Source organism: Schistocerca americana, chromosome 3 (assembly GCF_021461395.2).
Source record: "Schistocerca americana isolate TAMUIC-IGC-003095 chromosome 3, iqSchAmer2.1, whole genome shotgun sequence".
NCBI classification, from domain to species: Eukaryota; Metazoa; Arthropoda; class Insecta; order Orthoptera; family Acrididae; genus Schistocerca; species Schistocerca americana.
The window spans coordinates 413901221-413924473 of NC_060121.1; the positions used below are offsets into that span (position 1 = coordinate 413901221).

The following is a 23253-nucleotide window of genomic DNA, read 5'->3' on the forward strand; positions in this document are numbered from 1 at the left end:
CAGAGAGGTAGAGAAGGGGAAAATATTTGTAGGTGCATTGGCAGGACAGAAGACATGTGTAGTACTGTAGTGGTAGCAGGGAAGAGGATAGGTAGATGGGAGACAGGGACTAGTGAAGGTTTAGGTCAGGTTAAGAGAATGAATGATATGCTGTAGGGGTAGTTCCCACCTGCACAGTCAGAAAAGCTGGTTTTGATAGGAAGGATGCAGATGGCATGGGCTCTGAAGCAGTCATTAAAGAGAAGTACATAATGTTGAGGAGCATGTTTAGAAAGTGAGTGTTCCAACTAGTTCTTGGCACAGTTTCGGGGTAGCCACTCATACTGCTAAACATGTCACCCAACATGACATGCTTCACTTCAATGGCTGTTTCACAGTGCGTGCCATCTGGATTCTTCCCACCCTCATTCATTTTTCTGCATAGAGGAGGTGGGAACTCTCCCTATGAAATATCCTTCATCCCCATAACCTTTTGGCCTAAGACTTCACTTGTCTTGTCTCCTACCTACCTATTCCCGCTAACACCCCAGTACTACACGTCTTCTACATAACAACATTACCCTGTCCCCACCAAGCCCCTGCATGTTCTGCTGGGCAGAAATAGCACATTTTCCCACCTATATTCTGCTATCCTTCCATGTCATGCCTCCTCCCCTTCCCCACAAGCCATCCTAGCAGATTACTACTCCATCGGATGTAGTAGCAGTTGGTCTCCAGTGCCCTGAGACAGTGGCTGTGTATGTGTGAGTTGTGCTTGTGTGAATATGTGTGTGTGTTCTCTACTGCAGAAGGACTCTGTCTGAAAGCTTTAAAATTTTAGCAGTCTTCTTCATTGTGCCTGTCTGTGACTCAATGCCACCTCTATGTGGTGAGTAACAATCTGTGCTTTCCATACTGTCGCCATTCTTTCCTGGACTTTCCACTGATTGCCTTTTTTTTAATTAGTACTTTCAGTTCAAACTGTGACTAAAAACTCTAAAAAAATGCACATGCATAGATAACAATACCTAGACTCTTCTTAAGTATGATTACTGTGGCTATATGTGCAGAAGAACGTTTACCATTATTACAGCATCATGTTGATCATAGTTAACACCATGTTTTTACCCCCTCACTAGATGGTGATGAATTACAGACACTGGCTACTTCCTTTGCTATTTCAAAAGCAAATTGCTTTAAAATTTTGTAAGGAATGTCTTAAGAGCCAGAAAAACTTGGGCTTGGGTCAACCATAATTTTTATTATTTTCTTTATTTGGACATTGTTTTTGGTTTGGTCTTTGTAACTCTTGTTATGAGTGTTTTAGATAAATGGTATTGTTATCTTTTACAAGCTGTCTGTCTGTTTCTCTTTTAACAACATCCATTCTAATGTTATTTTGTTCTTTGTGAAATTAGCATCTGTTATTGTTCCTGATACCTTAATAATTTTATTTAGGCTCTGCATTTATATCTTAAAATATTTATCAAATTCTGGTGTTGTTGTAGTCTCTCTATAGTATGTATTTCAAAGAGTATTCTTTTTTCTTTAGGAATACTGGTATATCTGGGGTAACTCAATCACTCTTTTCATTTCTGTTTTGTTACTTTCTTTTGTTTGAGAGGATAGCAGATTTCAAAATAGTTGCGAAAAACATAAATGAATTTATTAAAACCTTTTGTTTATCGCTTTACTGTGATAGAATTTATTAAAACCTTTTGTTTATCGCTTTACTGTGATATAACACTTTCCATGTTACCCTATTCAGAAAAAGAAAAAGTATTTCAGATTTTGTCTCACTGATGTTTCTAATCATTGTTATTATAGACCAATTTTTACAATTAGAGCATTCAAATTTCATATTAATTATCTTTGTATTGTGGTGCTCAAAACCTGCACTGAAATTTCCCCAGTGGAAGTGTGCAGTTGATAAACCCTTGGATATAATTTTATCATAAATCAGTCTACTTTAATTATAACTTTTCTTATTCAAACATACACTGCTGACACACACAGAAAAAAAAGATCATCATCAGAACTTTTCAAGCATCTTTCTCTATTGAAAAAGTTGAACAAGAAATTACAAAGCTGTGTAGGAAATATAAAGACAGAAAACTTGCTTTGATTAGAAGATAAACAAGATGCAGGTAAAAAAGCTGATGCAACAGTGATATGTAGCAGGTAAAACTGCACCTAGTTGCTACAGCTTACTTTTACTTTCAGCTTTTGTCTGGATCTTGGATCTCTCATGATCCTGGGAATGGAGTGGCTGTTCATCACTCATATAATTCCTAATAACCTTTCCTTTTGATAGCAGGACTCTGACATTTAGCAGTTTTATGTTTTTTTATGTTTTTCAGAGTAGTTCTGATACTTGAGTTATGTAATGTGAACTGATACTCACTATCCCAGTTTACCTGTAATTTTCAGACAGGATTATAAATTTTTAAAATATGGCATCAAGAGGCTGCAAGTATTCAGCAGATAAATTTTGCTTTGTATGGCTATGTTGTCATTTTAACAAGGCAAAGCATCTCATATGATGTGTGGTGATTATGAAAAGATTTGGAAATGCTTGATTTCAGTTGTGAGCAAGAGGGACAATATTTTATTTTATTTTGAAAAATATTTTTTACAATTGTTTGCTTAGTTATTGGACTTTTTGTTGCTGTTCAGCAGTCCATCACACTTATGTCATAAAAGTTCTTTCTTTTACACTTTGTCAGGATGGTACAAAAGTAAAAAAGAGATCCACGGCATTTGCTATCACAAAAATTTGGAGTGGGTGAGCTGATCACTCAAGCAATTATTATTTCTGCATGTTGGGCCCTTCCACGTGTCAGAGGGGGAAGAATGCCTCTGCTGTTGTTTGGGAATTTCTCATCCATTGCTGCAGTGCCTCACTGCACAGAGCTCACCATGCCTATACCTCTGCAATAGGGTGTCCATCTCTCCTGTTTTTTCCAAGACAGTCCTGCTTTCTTCCAAAATGTTCTACTGTCTCGAAAGTTATGTTGGGGATGCTCAAATGTCCTACTTTTTGTGTGATTTCGCTTGTCTAAAGTATTTTATGCTACAGGATGTTTGATTTACAATGTAATGCGCATTGCGCAGGTATGTATGAATGCTATTGTGGCGTAGAGCGCCATAAAAATCGATATTTGTTCTGTGCGTAAGTGTGCTATCTTTGAGGAGAGGGCTTTGGAGAGTATGTTGGACACTAACGGCAGTTAGCCTCCGGACTTGTATCTGTGTAGACGCTAAGTGTGAATAAATCTGTATATGAGAGAATTCTAGTTGTTTACCTACACCTATACCATATTCCCTCACTGGTGACCCCAACATGATTATGTGGCGTAGAGCGCCACAAAAAATCGATATTTGTTCTGTGTGTAAGTGTGCTATCTTTGAGGAGATGGCTTTGGAGAGCATGTTGGACACTAACGGCAGTTAGCCTCCGGACTTGTATCTGTGTAGACGCTAAGTGTGAATAAATCTGTATATGAGAGAATTCTAGTTGTTTACCTACAACTATACCATATTCCCTCACTGGTGACCCCGTTTTTGTGTAATACGCGTCCGAGTTACCGCCTGAAGGTTATTTACGCGCCTACCACGCGGGTTTCTCCGCGATCGCGAGGGCCTTTGTTCAGCTCCAGACAATGGCCTTTCCGCATTCACTGCCGCCCGGATTCCAGCAACATCTCTTCAGCACTCCTGCCATTGTAGTGGACATGTCGCAAGACTCTTCGGAATCCTTCAGCCAGAACATGCAGTGGAATTCATCGAGTGCCGCCAGTTTCTTCCAACCGCCAACGGTCGTGGACTCTGGCTTTGTTAGCCGGGACCTTCCCACGTGTTCTCCACAGAGTGTTGGTCGGAACATTTCTACTCCTGTGTCGAACACACAATTCAATACAGTTCGTGGCGTCGAGCGAGGTTTTGCTACTTTGGAAAATACAGTAGTAAATTCAAACTCGAATCAGTTCCCGCCACGTGTGTATCCTTCCGCGCCGGATAGTCAACAGGTGTTCAATGCTCGCCAAACAGCAAATATCACACTGAGTGTGCATCCTAGTGGACGTGTGTGGGATTCTTGTGTTGCTTCTAATCAGGTCAACAATTCTGTGCTGGATAGTAATTACTCCGACATCTACAACCAGCCCCACCACTCACGGTCGAGTGAATACTGTGTGCATAACGGACATTCACCGGCGTACTTACGCACTTGTGGCTTCTCTCCAAGCTACCACGTCAATGAGAATGCACATTTTGACTACGATCCTCACACCGTTCGAGCGTCCGTCGCTTCTCAGCCGCCCCTCCGGCGTCAAGTGAATTTCGCGATTCCCGCATTACGGGACGCCAATAATCCGGACTCGCAATCTTCTGCATGCTCTACTTCCGTCCGAAGTAATAGGCGCACCTCCGCAGTGACTGCAGTGCCGAATCTGTCGAAATTACCAGACTTCAAACCCGCTCACCCGGAGTTCTGGTTTAACCTGGTTGAGCAAACATTCAATGTCTGTGCTTTGGACGACGACACATGCTTCGCCTGCCTCATGAACCATCTTCACCACCGCGTCGATTTAATTTATGAACTGGTCAAAGCACCCCCTCTAGCAGGGAAGTATGCTGTGGCGAAACAAACGATACTGGAGCGCGTCTCTAAAACCAGGAGAGAAAATGTGCAACAGCTCATCTACGAAGAGCGTCTCGGCGACAGGTCTCCGTCCCAGCTGTGGCGCTGCATCTGTCTTCTCGTCGATGAGCAAGTTATGCCTGATGACACGCTCGCAGAAATCTGGACTGAAAAGCTGCCTTTGCCTGTCCAGACTGCAATCTCTGCGTATGAAGATAGGCCAGTAAATGAACGTTTACGCGCCGCCGACAGAGCATACTTCGCCAGGCAACGTGAGCTCTGTGCACTGCATTCTGGACGTGACTGCACTAAGACGCTTTCTGATGCCACGCCCTTGTCTGGTGCTGCTGATAGCAAGTTTTTTAAACTAGCCACCCTGCCTGCACCTTCAACTCCTCGCAACGACAGTGCATCGGCCTCTGTGGAAGACTCTGCGGCACATACTCCGTCACCTAGCAACTACCCACAAGGGCACAGGCCCGCCCAACCTTACTGTTTCTTCCACGCGAGATTCGGGGAGCAAGCTCGCAAATGCCATTCACCGTGTTCTTACCCAAACTCCAACCGCAGGTAGGCTACGGTGCCACCTCCTGCGATGTAAACAACGGGCACCATCCCACGTTGCACTCTGTTTCGGACAATAACAGTAAGTGTGGTCGAGTCTATGTTCGCGATTTACGATAAGGTGTATGTTTTCTGGTAGACACTGGCGCAGACGTCTCTTTGCTGCTGGTTCGCCTAGCAACCAATAAAGTGCAACCACACAAAACAATACTTCGTGCAGTGAACTTGTCTACCCTACAGTGTTCGAGTTCCACTTTGTATACAGTGAAACTTTCGCCCGAGTGCAAGCTGGAGTGGACGTTTCTAGTGTCAACAATTGAAGAACCTATTCTCGGAATTGATTTCCTCAAGCACTATCAGTTGTCACTAGATTTTGTGCAAAATACTGTGTTTTACCCCTCCCTTAACAAACATATTCCTTTCGCTTCGCCGAGTGACAGTTCGGCTAACACCAAACATGTGTGCTGTGCTAAGAAGTGTGTAAACCTATCCTTGGAGCTGCAATCTTGGACAAACAAGTGGCTAGTGGAGTGCGGCAAGTCTTCTAAGTTGCGGATGGAACGTATGGAAATGCTGCTGCATCTCCGCGACATACACCACGAGTTGGCCTCCACACAACAATGCCTCGCGGCACTACAAGCAGACGACTCGTTGGCTACAGACAAGGTCAGTCCATGCCAATCTGGTGTTCCCGTGCCCGCGCACGTTAACGACAATGTTGTGAGCTCTGTAAACTGTGTCAGCACCCCCTTTTGTAATGATAGGGTATGCCCGAGTGCTCATGCTCCTTGCGTTCCGAATGGAAAATTAACTTGCCAAGCTTGTGGCAATGAACTACGGCCATCTGCTGTCCGCCCACTCATGCCTACAGCGCTCGTAGCGGCACGGCCCGCTACCAAGAACCAGTGTACCAACCTCGCCCATGTTAACATGTGTGCAGCCTTTAGGCAGCCTACGAGAGGGTGGCACACCTGTACTTCCGTGCCCTCAGTGCCACAGCTTGGCCCGTCCGCCACTGCCTGCTCCGCTTCACAGACATCTGACTATTGTGCCGCGCCATGTATTGCAGTAGTCACTAATGGCACAGTTCATCGGTTACGTCTAACCGATGGGCCGCCCATATTGCAATGTCCACGCCGCCTCAAGCCGGAATTTATAAAAATTGCAAAAGAACAATTGGGCGATCTGTTACAAAAGGGAATAATTGAACCTTCTTCCGGTTGCTGGGCTAGTCCTATCCTGTTTGACCGAAAGAAAGACGGTACTTGGCGTATGGTCGGAGACTATAGGCTTTTAAATGCCCGCACCATCATTGATAAATATCCGGTCCCACACATCACAGACTTCAATCATGTGCTCGCAGGTGCAAAGTACTTCTCTGTTTTGGACTGTAAGCACACATTTCATCAGATTCCTATGGCTCCGGAGGACATTGAAAAGACTGCCATAACCACTCCCTTCGGGCTGTTCCAATACAAATTTATGCCGTTTGGGTTGAAAAATGCACCCCAAACATGGCAGCGTTTCGTTAATCAAACTTTATCCCATCTAGACTTTTGTTTCGTATATATGGACGACATATTGGTTTTTGCTTCTACTTTAGAACAGAGTGAGGAGCGTGTTCAAGTCGTGACAGATATTTTAGCAGCCGCTGGTATTGAACTGAACAATAAAAAGACTCAATTGCACCAGTCATCCGTCACATTCCTAAGCTATGTTGTGTCATCGGACGGTCTGACACCACCACAGGACAAGATCAAGCCTGTTCTCGAGATGCTACGCCCTCAGACCTACAGGGAATTACGCAGGCTCATCGGAACAGTTAATTATTACCGGAAACATTTGCCAGCTGCTTCTGTGGTGCAGGCTCCTCTCACAGATGCTCTCGCTGGCCCACAAATGTCTGGCACCCGCCAGGTACCATGGACACCAGACATGGACAAGGCATTTAATGAACTCAAATAGCTGTTGGTCTCCGCTGTCACTATTGCTCACCCATGGGCGGATGCCACAATGTTTATCACTACTGACACTAGTGACAATGCTATCGGTGCAGTACTGAGTCAGACATACAACGATGTTACGACCCCCCTGCAGTTTTTCTCAAAAAAGCTAAACAATGTGCAGAAGAAATACTCAGCATTCGACAGAGAACTACTTGCAGTTTACGAGGCCATAAGACACTTCAGAACTGATGTTGAGGGACGAGATTTCTATGTGCTCACTGATCACAAGCCGTTGGTTCCTGCCATAAAAAATCCTGCGGCTGATCCGCCCCCACGACGCTTTCGTCACATCGATTACATCTTGCAATTTACAAATGACATTCGCCACATCCGAGGAGCGAACAATGTGGTCTCTGATTTTCTCTCACGTGTTGGTGTTGTCACAACCTTACTTGACTTAACGGACCTACCTCGGTTGCAATCGGCAGACCCCGATACCATACAGTTAATTTCAGACCACAGCTCCTCTCTCCAACCGGTACGCTCTACTTTCCCTGGCATATCTGACTTAGTGTGGTGTGATGAATCGACTGGTACGTTGCGGCCATTCATTCCTAAGCCCCTTCAACGCCAGGTCTTTGACAAACAACACACACATTAGCACACCCCGGTGTCAAAGCCTCCACCCGTCTGGTAGCTGAACGGTTTGTCTGGAGAAACATGCGCCGTGACTGTCAGTCTTGGGCAAGGGCATGCGTGGTGTGTCAACAGAACAAAGTTTCCAGCCACACTTCTCCACCCCTTGGCTGTTTTGCCCAACCTCCAGGCCGGTTTCACCATGTTCATGTCGACCTTGTAGGCCCTTTGCCCCCCTCCGAGGGTTTCCGTTACTTGTTTACAGCTATTGACAGGATGACTCGGTGGGCTGAGGCTGTGCCTATTCCGAACATTACCTCTGAGACAGTAAGTCGAGCATTCTTAGATTCGTGGATCTCTAGATTTGGCTCACCTGTTTATCTCACCACTGACCAGGGGCGACAATTCGAGTCTTCAGTTTTCTCTTACTTATGTAAAATGTGTGGTATTGTCAAAATTCATACTTCTGCATACCACCCCCAAAGCAATGGGCTTGTCGAGTGATGGCATCGCACCCTGAAGTCTGCCCTGCGTTGCCATGACTCACTATGGACAGAGGCACTGCCCTTCGTGCTTCTTGGCCTTCGTGCGACTTTCAAGGAAGACCTCAAGGGGTCCGTAGCCGAGTTTGTATATGGCCAACCTCTGGTTTTGCCTGGAGAATTAGTCACTCCGACCCCACTTCCACGGCCCTCTGAACTCCCTTCACTTCTCGAGCGGGTGCGCTTGCACTGCAGCAAAATTCAGCCGCCACCTCCGGCTGCTCATACACCTCCGCGCGTGTACGTACCGCGCACGCTAGACTCTTGTGAGTACGTGTTTCTCAGAGACGACTCAGTCAAAGCCCCGCTTCAGTCGCCCTACACAGGTCCTTACAAGGTCGTCAAACGCTCTGAGAATAACATGGATCTCCTCATAAAAGACTCTGTAACCACGGTCTCACTCAACCGAGTGAAACCAGCTTTCATTGAGCCTCAGGTGAAACTCCCTGATTCTGCCCCTATTTCTCCCACTCCTGCTTCGAGCGGCCATCCATCTTCCCACACCATGCATTTGGGTATTGATTTTCCACAGCATGTTTCTCTGCCGAGCACTGCTCCTTCTCCACGTTCATCTAATTCGAGTGGCCAATCTTTTCGGGGCTTCACTCCTCACAGCCCTCGCAGTCGAACTGCCAACCACTCGAATTCTACCATTGTGTTACCATCTTCGTGTGACAGCTCTTTGTCACGCCGTTCAACCCATGCTGGCTCCTCGTTGCCTTCGGTCACGCTCCCTCGTCTGTCAGCTGATCGCCCGAGGTTGTCTCCTGCACAGTCTAGTGCACCTGCCACCCCCCTCTTAGCAGATGCTTCCCCCTGCCATGGCTTTCCCACACCTCCCTGCCTCCCTACCATTGCTCGTACAGGTGCCATCCAAGAATTCACAACACATGTGCACCCTGATGACATACATAAATTATCTGTTGTCGTAGATGGCGATACAGTGTGTGTGGTACTCGCGTGTGACAATATTGAGGGAGGAAGTGCAGAATCTCCTGTGGTGCGCCACTTTAAGTTGAGCAGAAGTGCTGCGTGTGGCAATTTGCGTGCCTTTGTTAGGCCTTCTGGCAAGGTGATTCTCCGGCTGCCGGCTGACGAAGTGCTACACCTTCACTCCAGGACGGGACGTCGTCTTCAGCCGCCAGCGTTGCTTGCTGACTTCACCGTCGACGTACCGGGCTTCACCCCCCGGTCTCCTACCAGTCGACCGCTTCCGCCTGATGCAGAAGAACTGTGAGTTACCTTCCTAACTTCTCACCCCCCCCATTCACAGGGACGTACTCCATACTGCGCGGGGGGAGGGAGGGGGGGCTATGTGGCGTACTATGTGGCGTAGAGCGCCATAAAAATCGATATTTGTTCTGTGCGTAAGTGTGCTATCTTTGAGGAGAGGGCTTTGGAGAGCATGTTGGACGCTAACGGCAGTTAGCCTCCGGACTTGTATCTGTGTAGACGCTAAGTGTGAATAAATCTGTATATGAGAGAATTCTAGTTGTTTACCTACAACTATACCATATTCCCTTACTATGAAGCACCACTGGTACAACTTGTTCTACAATTTTTGTTTATTTACTGTTCATGTTTTGCACTGGTGGTAGTAATGATTCATGTTCATTATTTCATCATGCCAAAACAAAAGTGTAATTTTGACAGCAATACAATAGTGAGTTTATTTTCGCACTGACAGTGGAGAAAGTGTAGAATATACATTGTGCAAATCATGCTTTGCTATTGGACATGGTGGAAAGTCTGACATTGAGAATCATGTTAAGATTGATAAGACTGAGAAACATCGCATGAGAGTTCAAACAAAAGTGCATATCTTAACAAAATACATAAAAGTGACAGAGCAGCAGAATAATAGTAAAAAGTCATTTTCAATCATCTGAGTATGTAATGCAAAGCTAAAGTTCTAGACAATAATACAGTGCCTGTGTCGTTCAGAAGTATGGTGCAATTTTCCTTTGGACATGCATGCATGTCCGAATGAACAGGTACTGTGGTGACTACAGCCATTATAAAATATACAAAATGTATTTGCAGCTGTGAATATGGACAACCATCAGCTGTATAATGGAATGACGATAATGAAAATTCATGCCACACTGGGACTCTAATCTGGATTTCTTGCTTATCATGAGCAGTCACCTTACCCTTAGGCTATCCGAGCATGACTCACGGCTAGATCCAACTCCCATATGCTGCCAACCATGTGTTTGCAACCTGCACTCATACATTAAAAATGCCTCCCTGTACAGAAATACACATAAAGGATGCATGACTGCAGGCTGTAGACACATACTTGATGACGTGGAAGTTGGGTGAGGCTGTGAGCTGTGCATGGATAGATTAATGGTAAGGTGACTGCTTGCAATAAATGGCAAATCCGTGTCTGAGTCGTAGTCTGGCACAAATTTTTATGGTCTTAATTCCATTATATGAGGGGATACCAAAAAGAAACTGGAATAACATGGCCCTGAGCGGAGCTTTTGTAGCACGCATTTCTGCTGTTAGGTGTGCATAGTGCATCTCATTGCCAGTTCAGTGCCACCTGTGTTGTTGACCTGACTTGTTTCATTCATCTGCAGTGATTGATTCTGCTAGTACTGTTTTGTTCTTTTTTTATGATGGCGAGTTTAAGTGAATAATGTGCAGCTGTGAAGTTTTGTTTTTTACTCAGTAAAAATGCTGCTGAAACTATTTTAATTGGGAAAAAAGCTTAAAACTTAAGTGTACGAGTAGGTTGCTCAATTTAAAAATGAAGACACATTGATTGATGACAAACCTCATTCTGGATGTCCATCAACTTCCCGAATTGATGGAAATATTGAAAAAAATTGAGAGGTTGTGCTCACAGATCATTGACAGACAACTGATCAACTGTCCAGAGTTTCAAAGCTTGGTTCAGCAAATTTCAACAGAAGATTTGGGAACAAAAAGGGTTACTACCAAGTTTGTTCCTCAGGTTCTGATCGACAATCAAAAGGAATGCCGAGTTGAAACATGTTGTGCTTTGTAACAACAGCTTGAAACTGATCCAGATTTTCTGTCAAAAGTCATTACTGGTGATGAGTCATGATACTACGGTTATGACTGAGAAACAAAGCAAAAATCAAGCCAATGGAGACATCATCGTCACCCTGTCCAAAAAATGTCGTCAAATCAAATATCGAAACAATGCTGATTTGCTTTTTTGAGCCAAGGGAATAGTTCATTCAGAGTTTGTTCCACCAGATTGGACTGTCAATCAATCTCTAATTTGGAAGTTTTAAGAATATTGTGGAACAGTGTTCAACAAAAAAGACCTGATTTGTGGCAGACCACAACAACACACCTGCACATACAGCCATCTCTGTTAGACAGTTTTCTGCTAAAAATTGCATGGTTTCATTGCCCCATGCACTGTGCTCACTTGACCTGACTCCTTGCGACTTTTTCTTATTTTCACACACGAAAAGGGTCTTCAAAGGACACTAATTTGACAACATTGAAAAGTCAAGAAAAAATGAGGGAGGAGCTGTCAGCCATTTTTAAAGATGACTACAAAAAATGCTTTGAACAGTGGAAGCACTAGTGGGACAAATGTATCAGTTGTAATTTTGAAGATTGAAGTATACTGAGTTTCCCTGCTTCTTGGGCTTTGGCATAGTAGAGATTCTGAGTTCTGAGGCGAGCTGTAAGAGGTGGGACTGGTCAAAGAGAAATAAATTCTGTGTGGGAAAAAATATTGTCAAGTTTTGTAAACAATTTGACAATATATAACTTTTAAAAAATAATTTTTTTTTGGGGGGGGGGGGGGGGGGGCAGCTACAGTGGTCGGTGGTCATTAGCGCCCAGACTAAATTATGAATGCACTGTGAGGAATAATGTTAAAACAGCAGCTAAAATGGACAACACTATAAAAGGCACATTAACAGGCAAGGGGTTAAAAGGAAACAGCATAATCAAATGTCCATACACAGGTTTGTCAAGGGGATAAAACGAAGAACGCGAGCAGCTGCTCCTGAGTCATCTGCAAAAATTTCATCCAGAGTACATGGCAGCCCAAGATCAGTGCACAGTGTATTAAAATTCAGACAGTACGTTAGAATGTGGCGTACCGTCAGCACTTGCCCACATGGGCAGAACAGCACCGGCGCTGCCGTCAGCAGATGGCAGTGGCTGAACCGGCAGTGTCCAATCCGTAACCGGGCCAAAACGACCTCCTCCTGCCAAGAAGGGCATGAAGAGGTCGTCCAAGCTGTGGGGAGAGGTTTCAAGGCCTGAAGCTTGTTTTCAGTAAGTGTAGACCAATCGGCATGCCACAGCAATAAAATGCGCTGACAAATGACTCTGCTAAAATCAGATGTAGGCACACAACATGAAGCTGTCTGAGGCTGGAGGATCGCAGCTTTGGGCGCAGCATCTGCAGCTTTGTTCCCAGGGATACCGACATGGCCAGGAGCCCACATAAAGGTAACCAGAGAACCGTCGTCTGCCAGCTGCTGAAGAGAGCGTTGGATCCGGTGCATGAAAGGGTGAACTGGATACGGATCAGTGAGGCTCTGGATGGCGCTCAGGGAATCAGAGCAGATGACATAAGCAGAATGTCGGTGGCGGCGGATGTAAAGAACGGCCTGATAGAAGGCAAATAGCTCAGCTGTGAAGACCGAACAATGGCCATGGAGCCGGTATTTGAAACTGTGTGCCCCAACAATAAAAGAACACCCGACACCGTCATTGGTCTTAGAGCCATCCGTATAAATGAAAATTGTATTAATGAACTTCGAACGAAGTATGACAAACCGCGAGCGGTATACCGAGGCTGGGGTAACCTCCTTTGGGAGCGAGCTGAGGTCAAGGTGAATGTAAACCTGAGCCTGAAGCCAAGGTGGTGTTTGGCTCTCACCCACTCTAAAGGTTGCAGGGAGTGAAAAATCAAGGTGCTGAAGGAGGCGACGAAAGCGAACTCCAGGGGTTAGCAGGGCAGGTACATACAACCCGTATTGACGGTCGAGACAGTCATCAAAAAAGGAACGATAAGATGGGTGGTCAGGCATTGATAATAGCTGACAGGCATACCAACAAAGCAGTATATCGCGCCGGTAGGTTAGTGGCAATTCACCGACTTCAGCATGAAGACTCTCGATGGGATTAGTATAGAACGCTCCGATTGCAAGATGTAACCACCGATGCTGTATAGAGTTGAGGCAGCGTAAGATGGATGGCCGTGCAGAGGAGTATACAAAGCTCCCATAGTCCAGCTTTGAGCGGATGATCAACCGATATAGGTGAAGTAGGATGGTTCGATCCACTCCCCACGACGTACCACTGAGAACACGGAGGACATTTAGGGAACGGGTACAACGGGCAGCTAAATATGACGCATGTGGATACCAGCTAAGTTTCCTGTCAAATGTAAGACCTAAAAATTTTGTTGTCTCCACGAATGGGAGAGCAACGGGACCAAGATGTAAGGACGGCGGGAGAAACTCTTTGTAGTGCCAGAAGTTAATACATACCGTCTTCTTGGCAGAAAAATTGAGGCCATTGGCGACACTCCAGGAGTAAAGATGGTCAAGACGACACTGAAGACAGGGCTCCAGGAAACATGTACACTGCACGCTGCAGTAGATGGTAAAATCGTCCACGAAAAGGGAGCCTGATACATCAGCTGGGAGGCAATCCATTATTGGACTGATCACTATGGCGAAGAGAGCGACGCTGAAAAATGAGCCCTGTGGCACCCCATTCTCCTGGTGAAAGGTGTCGGACAGGACAGAACCCACATGTACCCTGAACTGTCGATCCATTAAAAATGCACGAATAATAAAAGGGAGGTGACCGCAAAGGCCCCATGTATGCATGGTGCGGAGAATGCCCGCCCTCCAACAGGTGTCGTACGCCTTCTCCAAATCAAAGAGCACAGCCACTGTCTGGCGCTTCTGCAAGAAGTTATTCACAATGAAAGTTGACAAGGTAACCAGGTGGGCAGCAGCAGAGCAGCGTCTATGAAATCCACATTGTACATTGGTAAGTAGGTGTCAAGATTCGAACAGCCAAACCAAACGAGAGTTAACCATTCGTTCTATCACCTTACAGACACAGCTGGTAAGGGAAATGGGTTGATAACTGGAAGGCAAGTGCTTGTCCTTCACTGACTTAGGAATTGGGACAACAATAGATTCACGCCAGCATGTGGGAACATGACCCTCAATCCAGATGTGATTATAAGTACGAAGAAGAAAACCTTTACCTGCAGGAGAAAGGTTCTTCAGCATCTGAATATGAATAGAATCAGGCCCTGGAGTGGAGGACTGTGACCGGGCAAGTGCACTTTCGAGTTCCCACATGGTGAATGGGGCATTATAACTTTCATGATTCGAGGAGCGGAAGTTAGGTGGCTTTGCCTCCACTGCCTGTTTTTGGGGGAGGAAGGCAGGGTGGTAATGTGCGGAGCTCGAAACCTCTGCGAAAAATCGGCCAAAGGCATTGGAGACATCCTCAGGGTCCACAAAGACGTCATTCGTGACCGTCAAGCCATAAACTGGCGAGTGGACCTTAGTGCCAGATAGCCGCTGCAGGCTACCCCAGACAACAGAAGAAGGAGTAAAACTGTTGAAGGAGCTTGTGAAAGCAGCCCAGCTGGCTTTCTTGCTTTTTTTAATAACACGACGACACTGTGTACGTAATCGTTTATAATTAGCACAATTCGCCATCGTAGGGTGGCATTTAAAGGTGCGTAAAGCATGTCGAAAAGCACGTAAAGCATCTCTACATGCTGCGGTCCACCATGGGACCGGTACGTGACGTGGAGAAGAAGTAGTATGAGGGATGGAATATTCAGCAGCAGTGAGAATGACTTCCATGAGGTGTGCGACCTATCACAGCTTGCAAAGATTTGATTCTGAAATGTCGACCTGGACGAGAAGAGCCCACAGTCTGCTTTGGAGATGTTCCAACTAGTTGAGAATGGAATGGGGTATGATGCAGGAGATGGATAACACAAGGGAAGTGGTCACTCGAATATGTATCACAAAGAGCGTACCACTCAAACCGGCGTGCAACTTGGGTAGTACATATAGAGAGGTCTAAATGGGAATAGGTGTGAGTTGTGACTGAAAGAAAAGTAGGGGCGCCAGTATTGAGGCAGACAAGATTGAGTTGGTTGAAATTGCCTGCTAATAGGGAGCCTCTCAGGCAGGATGCTGGAGAGCCCCAAAGGGGATGGTGGGCATTGAAGTCTCCAGTCAACAAAAATGGTGCAGGTAGTTGAGCAATAATTTGCATCATGTCTGCCCTAGTAACGGCAGACGACGATGGAGTGTAAACGGTACAAATGGAAAATGTGAAAGTGGGGAGAGTAATTCGGACGGCAACTGCCTGCAGGTCGGTGTACAATGTGATGGGATCGTAGTAGATATCATTCCGGACCAGCAACATAGCCCCTCCATGAGCCAGAATACCTGCCACAGGGGGTAGGTCAAAACGCACAGAGGCATAGTGTGCCAAGTCAACTCGATCGCATGGGCATAGCTTTGTTTGCTGGAGAGCTACTACGAGTGGACAGTGCAAGCGTAGCAGCAACTTTAAGTCCTCTTGGTTGGAGTGAATGCCACGAATATTCCAATGAAGAAGTGCCATTGTGAGAAGAAAAAGAAAAAGAAGAAGCAAAAAGGGGTCACTTCGAAGGCCGCTGAGGGCCTGGCTTCAAGCGAGCACTGCTGCCGCTATCAATAGGTGGAGAGTCATCGTCCACTTTTTCAATAGGTTCGTTGGCCACCATGTTTAGATGGCCGGGAGGAGGAGCTTCCTCTGCTGGTGAACGGCCAGATGTTTGGCTACCAGCGGTGTGGCCAGGCAAAATGGATGGCGGCCTGGGGCGGCAACCGCTGGGTGGCGCAGGAGAAGAAACGTGCTGTGGCGGAGAAGGAGAACATTGCTTCCTATGAGCCTTCTTGGAAGGTCGTTTAGTCGAAGTACTGGTCGATCACTGGGAGTTCGGGGTACGTAGGAAGTCTTCACGGGACAGTCCCTTCTTGAAGGCCCGTGCATCTTACTTCTGGGTCTTAGACTTGGCCGAAGCTGATGAAGGTGCTTGTGTCTTAGGGGTGATGGGAGGAAGAGATGTTGACCGGGCGATATTAGCACTGGCCTAACGGACGACCGTAGCGTTAAAGGTCAGATCGTATGTCTGCATCGACACCTCACTGGTATGCCGAGGAGAGGTGAGGACAGTACTGTATTTCCCTGGTGGGAGCAGCGTGGGCTTCCTACTACCAAATAGCTTGTGAGCAGTTGAGGTGGACACTTTCTCTTTGACATGAATTTCCTGTATACAGCGTTCATCCTTGTAGATGGGACAGTTGCAGGAGGACGCTGCATGGTCACCCTGATAGTTCACGCAACTAGGAGACGGAGGTGGACTATCACCCTCATGCTCATCCCTGCCACAAGTGATGCATTTAGCCACATTAGAACAAGACTGGCGGGTGTGATTAAAATGTTGACACTAGTAGCAGCGTGTAGGTGTCGGGACATAGGGACGAACAGAAATAACCTCATAGCCCGCTTTGATGCGTGACGGCAGCTGAACACTATCAAAGGTCAAGAAAAGTGTCCAGGTCGGTACAAGTTCACTGTCGACCTTTTTCATGACCCTATGGACAGCCGTCACGCCCTGCTCAGCGAGGAATGACTGAATCTCCTCGTCAGTCAATCCGTCAAGTGATCTAGTAGATACCACACCATGCGATAAATTCAAAGTGCTGTGAGCCTCAACTCGGACAGGGAACGTGTACAGGAGTGTGGCCTGTAGGAGTTTTTGTGCCTGAAAGGCGCTCTCAGTTTCCAACAACAAGGTACTGTTACGCATTCTGGTACAAGACTTGACAGGTCCGGCTATGGCATCTACGCCCTTCTGAATAATGAAAGTGTTGACAGATGAAAAATCCATTCTGTCCTCAGATCTAGAAACTATGAGGAACTTTGGGGTAGGCGGTAGTACTTTTGTCACTGGTGGCTGGTCAAGTTTCCGTTTTTGGGCAGAAGTCAAGAGAGAGGAAGAAGAGAAATCCATTGCGGATGAATCCCCCATGATTGCCAGCGTCTCTGATGGTGCGCTCCTTCCTTGTGGGGACCCTCTCAGAGGGCGTTCCTACCTTAGGTCAATGTTTACACTTCAGGTCACACCTCCCAAGAAACGGACGGAGGGACCAATCGGCATGGTCGGAAGGTGTCAGCTCAGGCAATCACCCCTTCCTGGGCCTGGCCTTTACCAGGGGGTACGTGCGTGCCTTACTAATCCACCCAGGGTGGGAAATTAAATTACCCCGTCAATGGCTACGCGTGCGAACACGTGGTCGGCCTTCAGGCATGAACAGGGAGGAAAGAAGAATAGGAAAAAACAGGGAGAGAGGGACAGAAAGGACAGACCATAGGGTGGACAAGAAGGCAAGGAGAAGAAGGAAAGGAGAAGAAGGCAAGGAGAAGAAGGCAAGGTAAAAAGTAAGGAAGACAGTGAGAGAGGGAGAAGGACAAAGAAAGGAAACAAACAAAGGAAGGAAGAAACCAGAATAAGCAAGAAACCAAAATGACTATAAATGTAAGTAGTTGAACCGTCCGTATCCGGAAGCACGCGCAAATTACCCCCTTGAAGGGGAGGGACTCCTTTTAGTTACCTCTTACAACAGGCAGGAGTACCTCGGGCCTATTCTTACCCTGGACCCGCAGGGGGAAGCTCAAAGAGTACATACATATAGGCATATTCCTGTGAGCAAGGGGAATTCTTCCACCAAGATATACTGGATTTTGAACATTGTTGTCAAGAATATCGTAATGAAAATATAAGGAAGGCTATACCTAGGGCTCAGTCAATGAAACCCAAGAACAAAAACAATGTCATGTAGTCCCCAATAGGTAATTACAGCAGCTTCTCTCTTGCACCTAACAAATCAAAATACTATTCTTAAATGAACTGTCTTTTCCATTAACACCAGTAAGTATATCTGTCTTGTTTGTCTTATTGTTAACTAACTACCAACCAACCACTAGTTGCAAAAATTAAATATGGATGACTGATTTTCTTTTTAAGGGTTCGTGCCTGCCCTGCAGCTAATGTCACTTTTTCTGCCGCATTCGATGTAAAATTCTGTACATAATGTGAGTGCACTGCATTGCAGAGATCTGACTGAATGAATTAGACAAGCTAACTTTTACATCCATTATTTTTGTTTGAGCATCTTACCTCCTGCTCTTCTTTTTCCTGAGACTCTCTTTTGGGAGTTGGAAACACCCTAGGAGTAAAACTAACATGAATTTTCCCAGGTTTTCTTGGTGCTGGCTTTGGTATCTCACCGCGGAAAATTTTCTTCGAGTTAGCTTCTTTATATTCTTTTTCATCAGAAACATTTTTATTGTTAATGCATTTTTTATCTTTGCTTTCACCTTTTACAAAAATCTTTTGTTTAGTAGACCATTCTTTTACACTGTTCAACTGTTTTTTCTTACTTGCTGAAAAATATAGAGCAGTATTTAAAGTTACTACACAAAACAAACAACGTTGTGTTCTTACTATACTGGAATGATGTGAACCTACATTAGGAGTCTTAAGTCAACATTTGTTATTCATTGTTAAGTAGTACACAGTATCACATTTAGTTTCAGATCCAAGAGCTAACGAATAAATACAAACAATAAGGCTATAAACTAACAAAAATATAAATTTTCTTTATAAGGAAACAATTATAAATAATGAAGTGTGTATTTTTTATTTAAAACTAGCTTTTACCTGTGACTTCATACATGTGCATCCAGAACCCGCATGGATTTTAAAAAATCCTGAAGCTCATTATCAGTGAGAAAAACATATGTAAAAGACTGAAGGTGAAGCTGTCAAAATGGTGCAATGGTAAAGAATTGATGTATTTGTTAAGTGCAGATACAGATATTTGAAGTATGGAATATCAAAAAACCCGAATAGGGGGACAGCCTTGTGTTGTATTTAAAGGAATTACAAAAATTAAAAAGAAATCTTTATATACAACATTTGATGTTTTGCCCATAGGAGCCATTATAAATATGTCATCTGAGCTAGTGAATCACTCACAAGCTATGTAGAGTTGTCTATGTGAGAAACAGTTCATCCTGAGGTTGATGCTGAGAGCTCAGTGCATCTGTCCTTGCAATTTGTTGATGGTCATTGTGAAGCATATGCTCATGGTAAACTGCATGAGTTTGAACTTGAGAGGGAAATTGTTGGGAACGAGGGGTACGCAACGTATGAAACTATTTCATCAGCTTTACAGCCCATAACAATGTCAGCTTCTATAATATTGTTACAAAATGACAGCTTTGGAGGGGCTAAGTTCTGAAGCAGCATAATCGGAAGACCCACTTTCAGAACAGTATTATGTGTGGGGAGTCTGGATGTAGCAAGGGAGTTGAGAAACATTACTGGATAATTGATAGGATCAATACACCACCTCATTACCATCAATTTTTTCCAAAATGCTCTGGTTTATAGCAGCTACTTGATCACTTGGATGTCATTGTTGCTTGTTCACAAAACCAAGAATTCTTGTGACTTGTTATTTGGGATACATCTCCACAAACAAAATGAATAAGCTCCTCCACTGAAGGAACAATTAAACAAACACTCTCTGACAGAGACACTAATCCATTAAGTTTGGGCAATATAAGCTTGTCAATGTTTAATAAAATGTCCAAGAATTCTTGCACATGGGGATTGCCACCTTACTGAGCCCTCACCAAAAAGTGTTTCAATAGTGGATGTTCTTCACTTAATAACTCTGTCAATGGCTCTGGTGGGTCTTGTATTCTTTGCAGGCGAACTTTGTCAGATGAACAGCAGATTCCCTTGGGTTCTCCATGCTACCTCAAAACATGGCAATGAGTGTATATTTCATTCATATAGCCAAGCTGAGAAAAACTGATATATGTTTTTACTGAATCATAGTCAAATTCACTTTTCTCTTCTTCTAGCCATGGCAGCTGCTCAGGATTGTACATCATTGACTTGTCATCATCATTGACTGCCTAAGAATGGCATCACTTAGTCAGTCTTCCTCTAACTGCAAAGGTCTCACTGGATTGTGTTAGTTGCACTTTCTATAAATGACTCCTTTCTTGTTTCAAGTGATGGTAGCGGCTCTGAGTAGCAGACAGACAAAGTTCATGATACTCATATGTCTTCAAAAGCTGAATTTTCATGGAGACTATGCTCAGCAGACAAATGAAACTCCTGCTGCTCATCTGTCTCCAAAAGCCCTCAATTTTTATGGTGATTATGCTCAGTGGACAAACGAAGCTCATGTTGTTCTTCTGTCTCCAAAAGCCAGGAACGTTCATGGTGACAATGCTCAGGAGGCAAATGAAGCTTGTGCTGCTCTTTTGTCTGCAAAAGTTGCAAAATATCATGACAGCTCTGGTCAGCTGATAAAAAAAGCTTCTGCTGCTCATCTGTCTCCGTTGTTGTGGTCTTCAGTCCTGAGACTGGTTTGATGCAGCTCTCTATGCTACTCTATCCTGTGCAAGCTTCTTCATCTCCCAGTACCTACTGCAACCTACATCCTTCTGAATCTGCTTAGTGTATTGATCTCTTGCAGCTGCAAAATTTCATGATGGCTATGGTCAGCAGATAAATGTACTTCTCTTTCCTGGTGCATTTCAAGAGAAAGTGAGATTTCATGACAGGTGCAATCATTGGCCAAATGCAGTTCCCATTCAGAAATGGTCTCTATAGATTGGGAAATCTCATGGTGCCTAAGAGATCAGAGTATTATCAAATCTCACATTCTTCCTGAGTCTCCACAGTTCAGGCTGCAGTGTGGTGAGATTGGACTGCACTCAAATGACATTTACATTCTACATTATTCTCTACAGACTACTACAGGATATATTAGCATTCAAAGATGATTCGAATTCACAAGAAGTCTCTTGAGATTGGGAAGATGCAATTCTAGAGTGCTGTGGCGCTACACATTCTTCACATTATCATTCACTTACTGTTCATCTTCTCAGACGTGTTCATTTGGCTAAGAAAAGTTAGATTATTTTCGGGAAGACATTATTACTACTCGACAACTTATCGAAGATAATAGTCATATCAATTGCAGAATGAATTCTAGAATGACAGAAGTTAGATAAATGAAGACACTTATATGAAATCACAACAATTGCATCACTTCACTTATATCAATAAGACATGATGAAAACCTCTGAAGAAATGCAAGAAAGTGATTTTTATTGTCAACTTGACAAACTTATCAACAATAATAAATTTTTAGTGTCAACTTGACAAACTTATCAATGATAATAGTAGCATCAATTCAACAAACTTAACAGTAACAGTTACATTGATTCAAGAATGAATTCAAGAATGTCTATGGATAAAAGGATTAAACTATTAAGATTATAATTCTGATGATAAACTGTTCCCAAATACTACTTTTTACAGATTCCATCATTTCTATCCTGGTTTATTTAGTCTAGATGTATAAAAGTTCTGCTGTCCCAGATTTTTTCCTTCCAATATAATGAAGTAATCCTTACATAGAACTTAGTCAATCAACATAAAAAAATAAAATTATTGTCAATTTTACTCCTTTTCATGGACAACTCCTGCTTGACCAAATATTAGATTAGGGCAAAATTGTTTTCACAAAAAAGCAATTAAAAGTTTCTGTTTCCCTGTGTCTCCTATGGATTCCAATTTCCTCATACTGACTCAGTTAAGGAAAACACTCTGTATGCATAGATAATACAGCTTCTAGGTGGCATATCAAAATAAAACATATATTAAATTTTAAGTTAGACATCGAACAATACACTGTGAAAACCAAATTCAATTTTGTGCAGTAGTTTTTGCGTGACACACACATAAACATACAGATTGATTGGGGGTGGGGGGGTTAGAAGAAGAAGAAGAATAGTTTCGGTTTGGGCTCCTGTTATAAAGATGCCTCATATTAATTTTTCTTAAATATCCTCTATGTACGGGCATCAGCAAGTAACAATTTTAATATATGTATAGATCTGTACTGCAGTTATATCTTTTATGGAAATTAACATTCATCTGTTCACTCATCTTATAACACTGATTCCAACATTAAGTAACTTGTAATGCGATGGAATGAATCAAGCCATACATTAACAGAGACAAACATTATCAGCAGTTGGTTCTGTTCACTTAATTGATGATTAAATATCAGTGTACTGCTATATAGTGTTTATATCCTGCTAATTCTATATATATGTATATTTCAGTTTGTGTGACCACACACTGATATATATAATGGAAAGTCTCGGGTGGAATACAAATACTGGAATAAGCAAAGATAACAATACATAATACAATTTAGCAGTCAATAGGCTATAAGCAAGACTGAAAATGTTGTTAAGTTTTCAGAGTATATCCTTTCTTTAAACACACACACACACACACACACACAAACACACACACACACACACACACACACACACACACACACACACACACACAATAGTCTTCAGTGGTTGCTTCTGCCTGTTAATGTATAACTTTACTTATTCCTCATCCCTAAACAATCTTTTCATGATGAGATTTGTGGGATGCAGTGCATGAATGGGTGGGTGAATGAGTCCTAATGCAATGGCAAACAATTCTGCTGTATTGAAGTGCATTTATAACTCATTTAAATGATATAATTATTCTCTTATGTGGGAACACAATAAACTATAAAGATTCCAAAAATATGGCTGGCATATTTTTCTGTCAGACAATCTATACTATTATGTAATTACAAGTCAAAGTTTAACATTCTTACCAAAAATCTTTAAAAGTTGTGACCGATTTACTTCAGATTGTTGGATGAAACTCTAATAAACATTTGGCAGACATAGGCTATATAAACAAGGATGATGTGACTTACCAAACGAAAGTGCTGGCAGGTCGATAGACACACAA

At 43.8% G+C, this 23253-nt stretch overlaps 1 protein-coding gene across 1 annotated transcript in view; it reads right to left on the reverse strand.

Annotated features, from left to right (window-relative positions):
• Positions 1–23253, reverse strand: part of LOC124606126 (dynein axonemal assembly factor 4-like) — a 120697-nt gene that overhangs the window by 37842 nt on the left and 59602 nt on the right. Inside the window, exon 4 of the mRNA XM_047138091.1 lies at positions 18535–18800. Coding sequence (XP_046994047.1) covers positions 18535–18800 — 266 coding nt within the window. The remainder of the gene's footprint in view (positions 1–18534; positions 18801–23253) is intronic.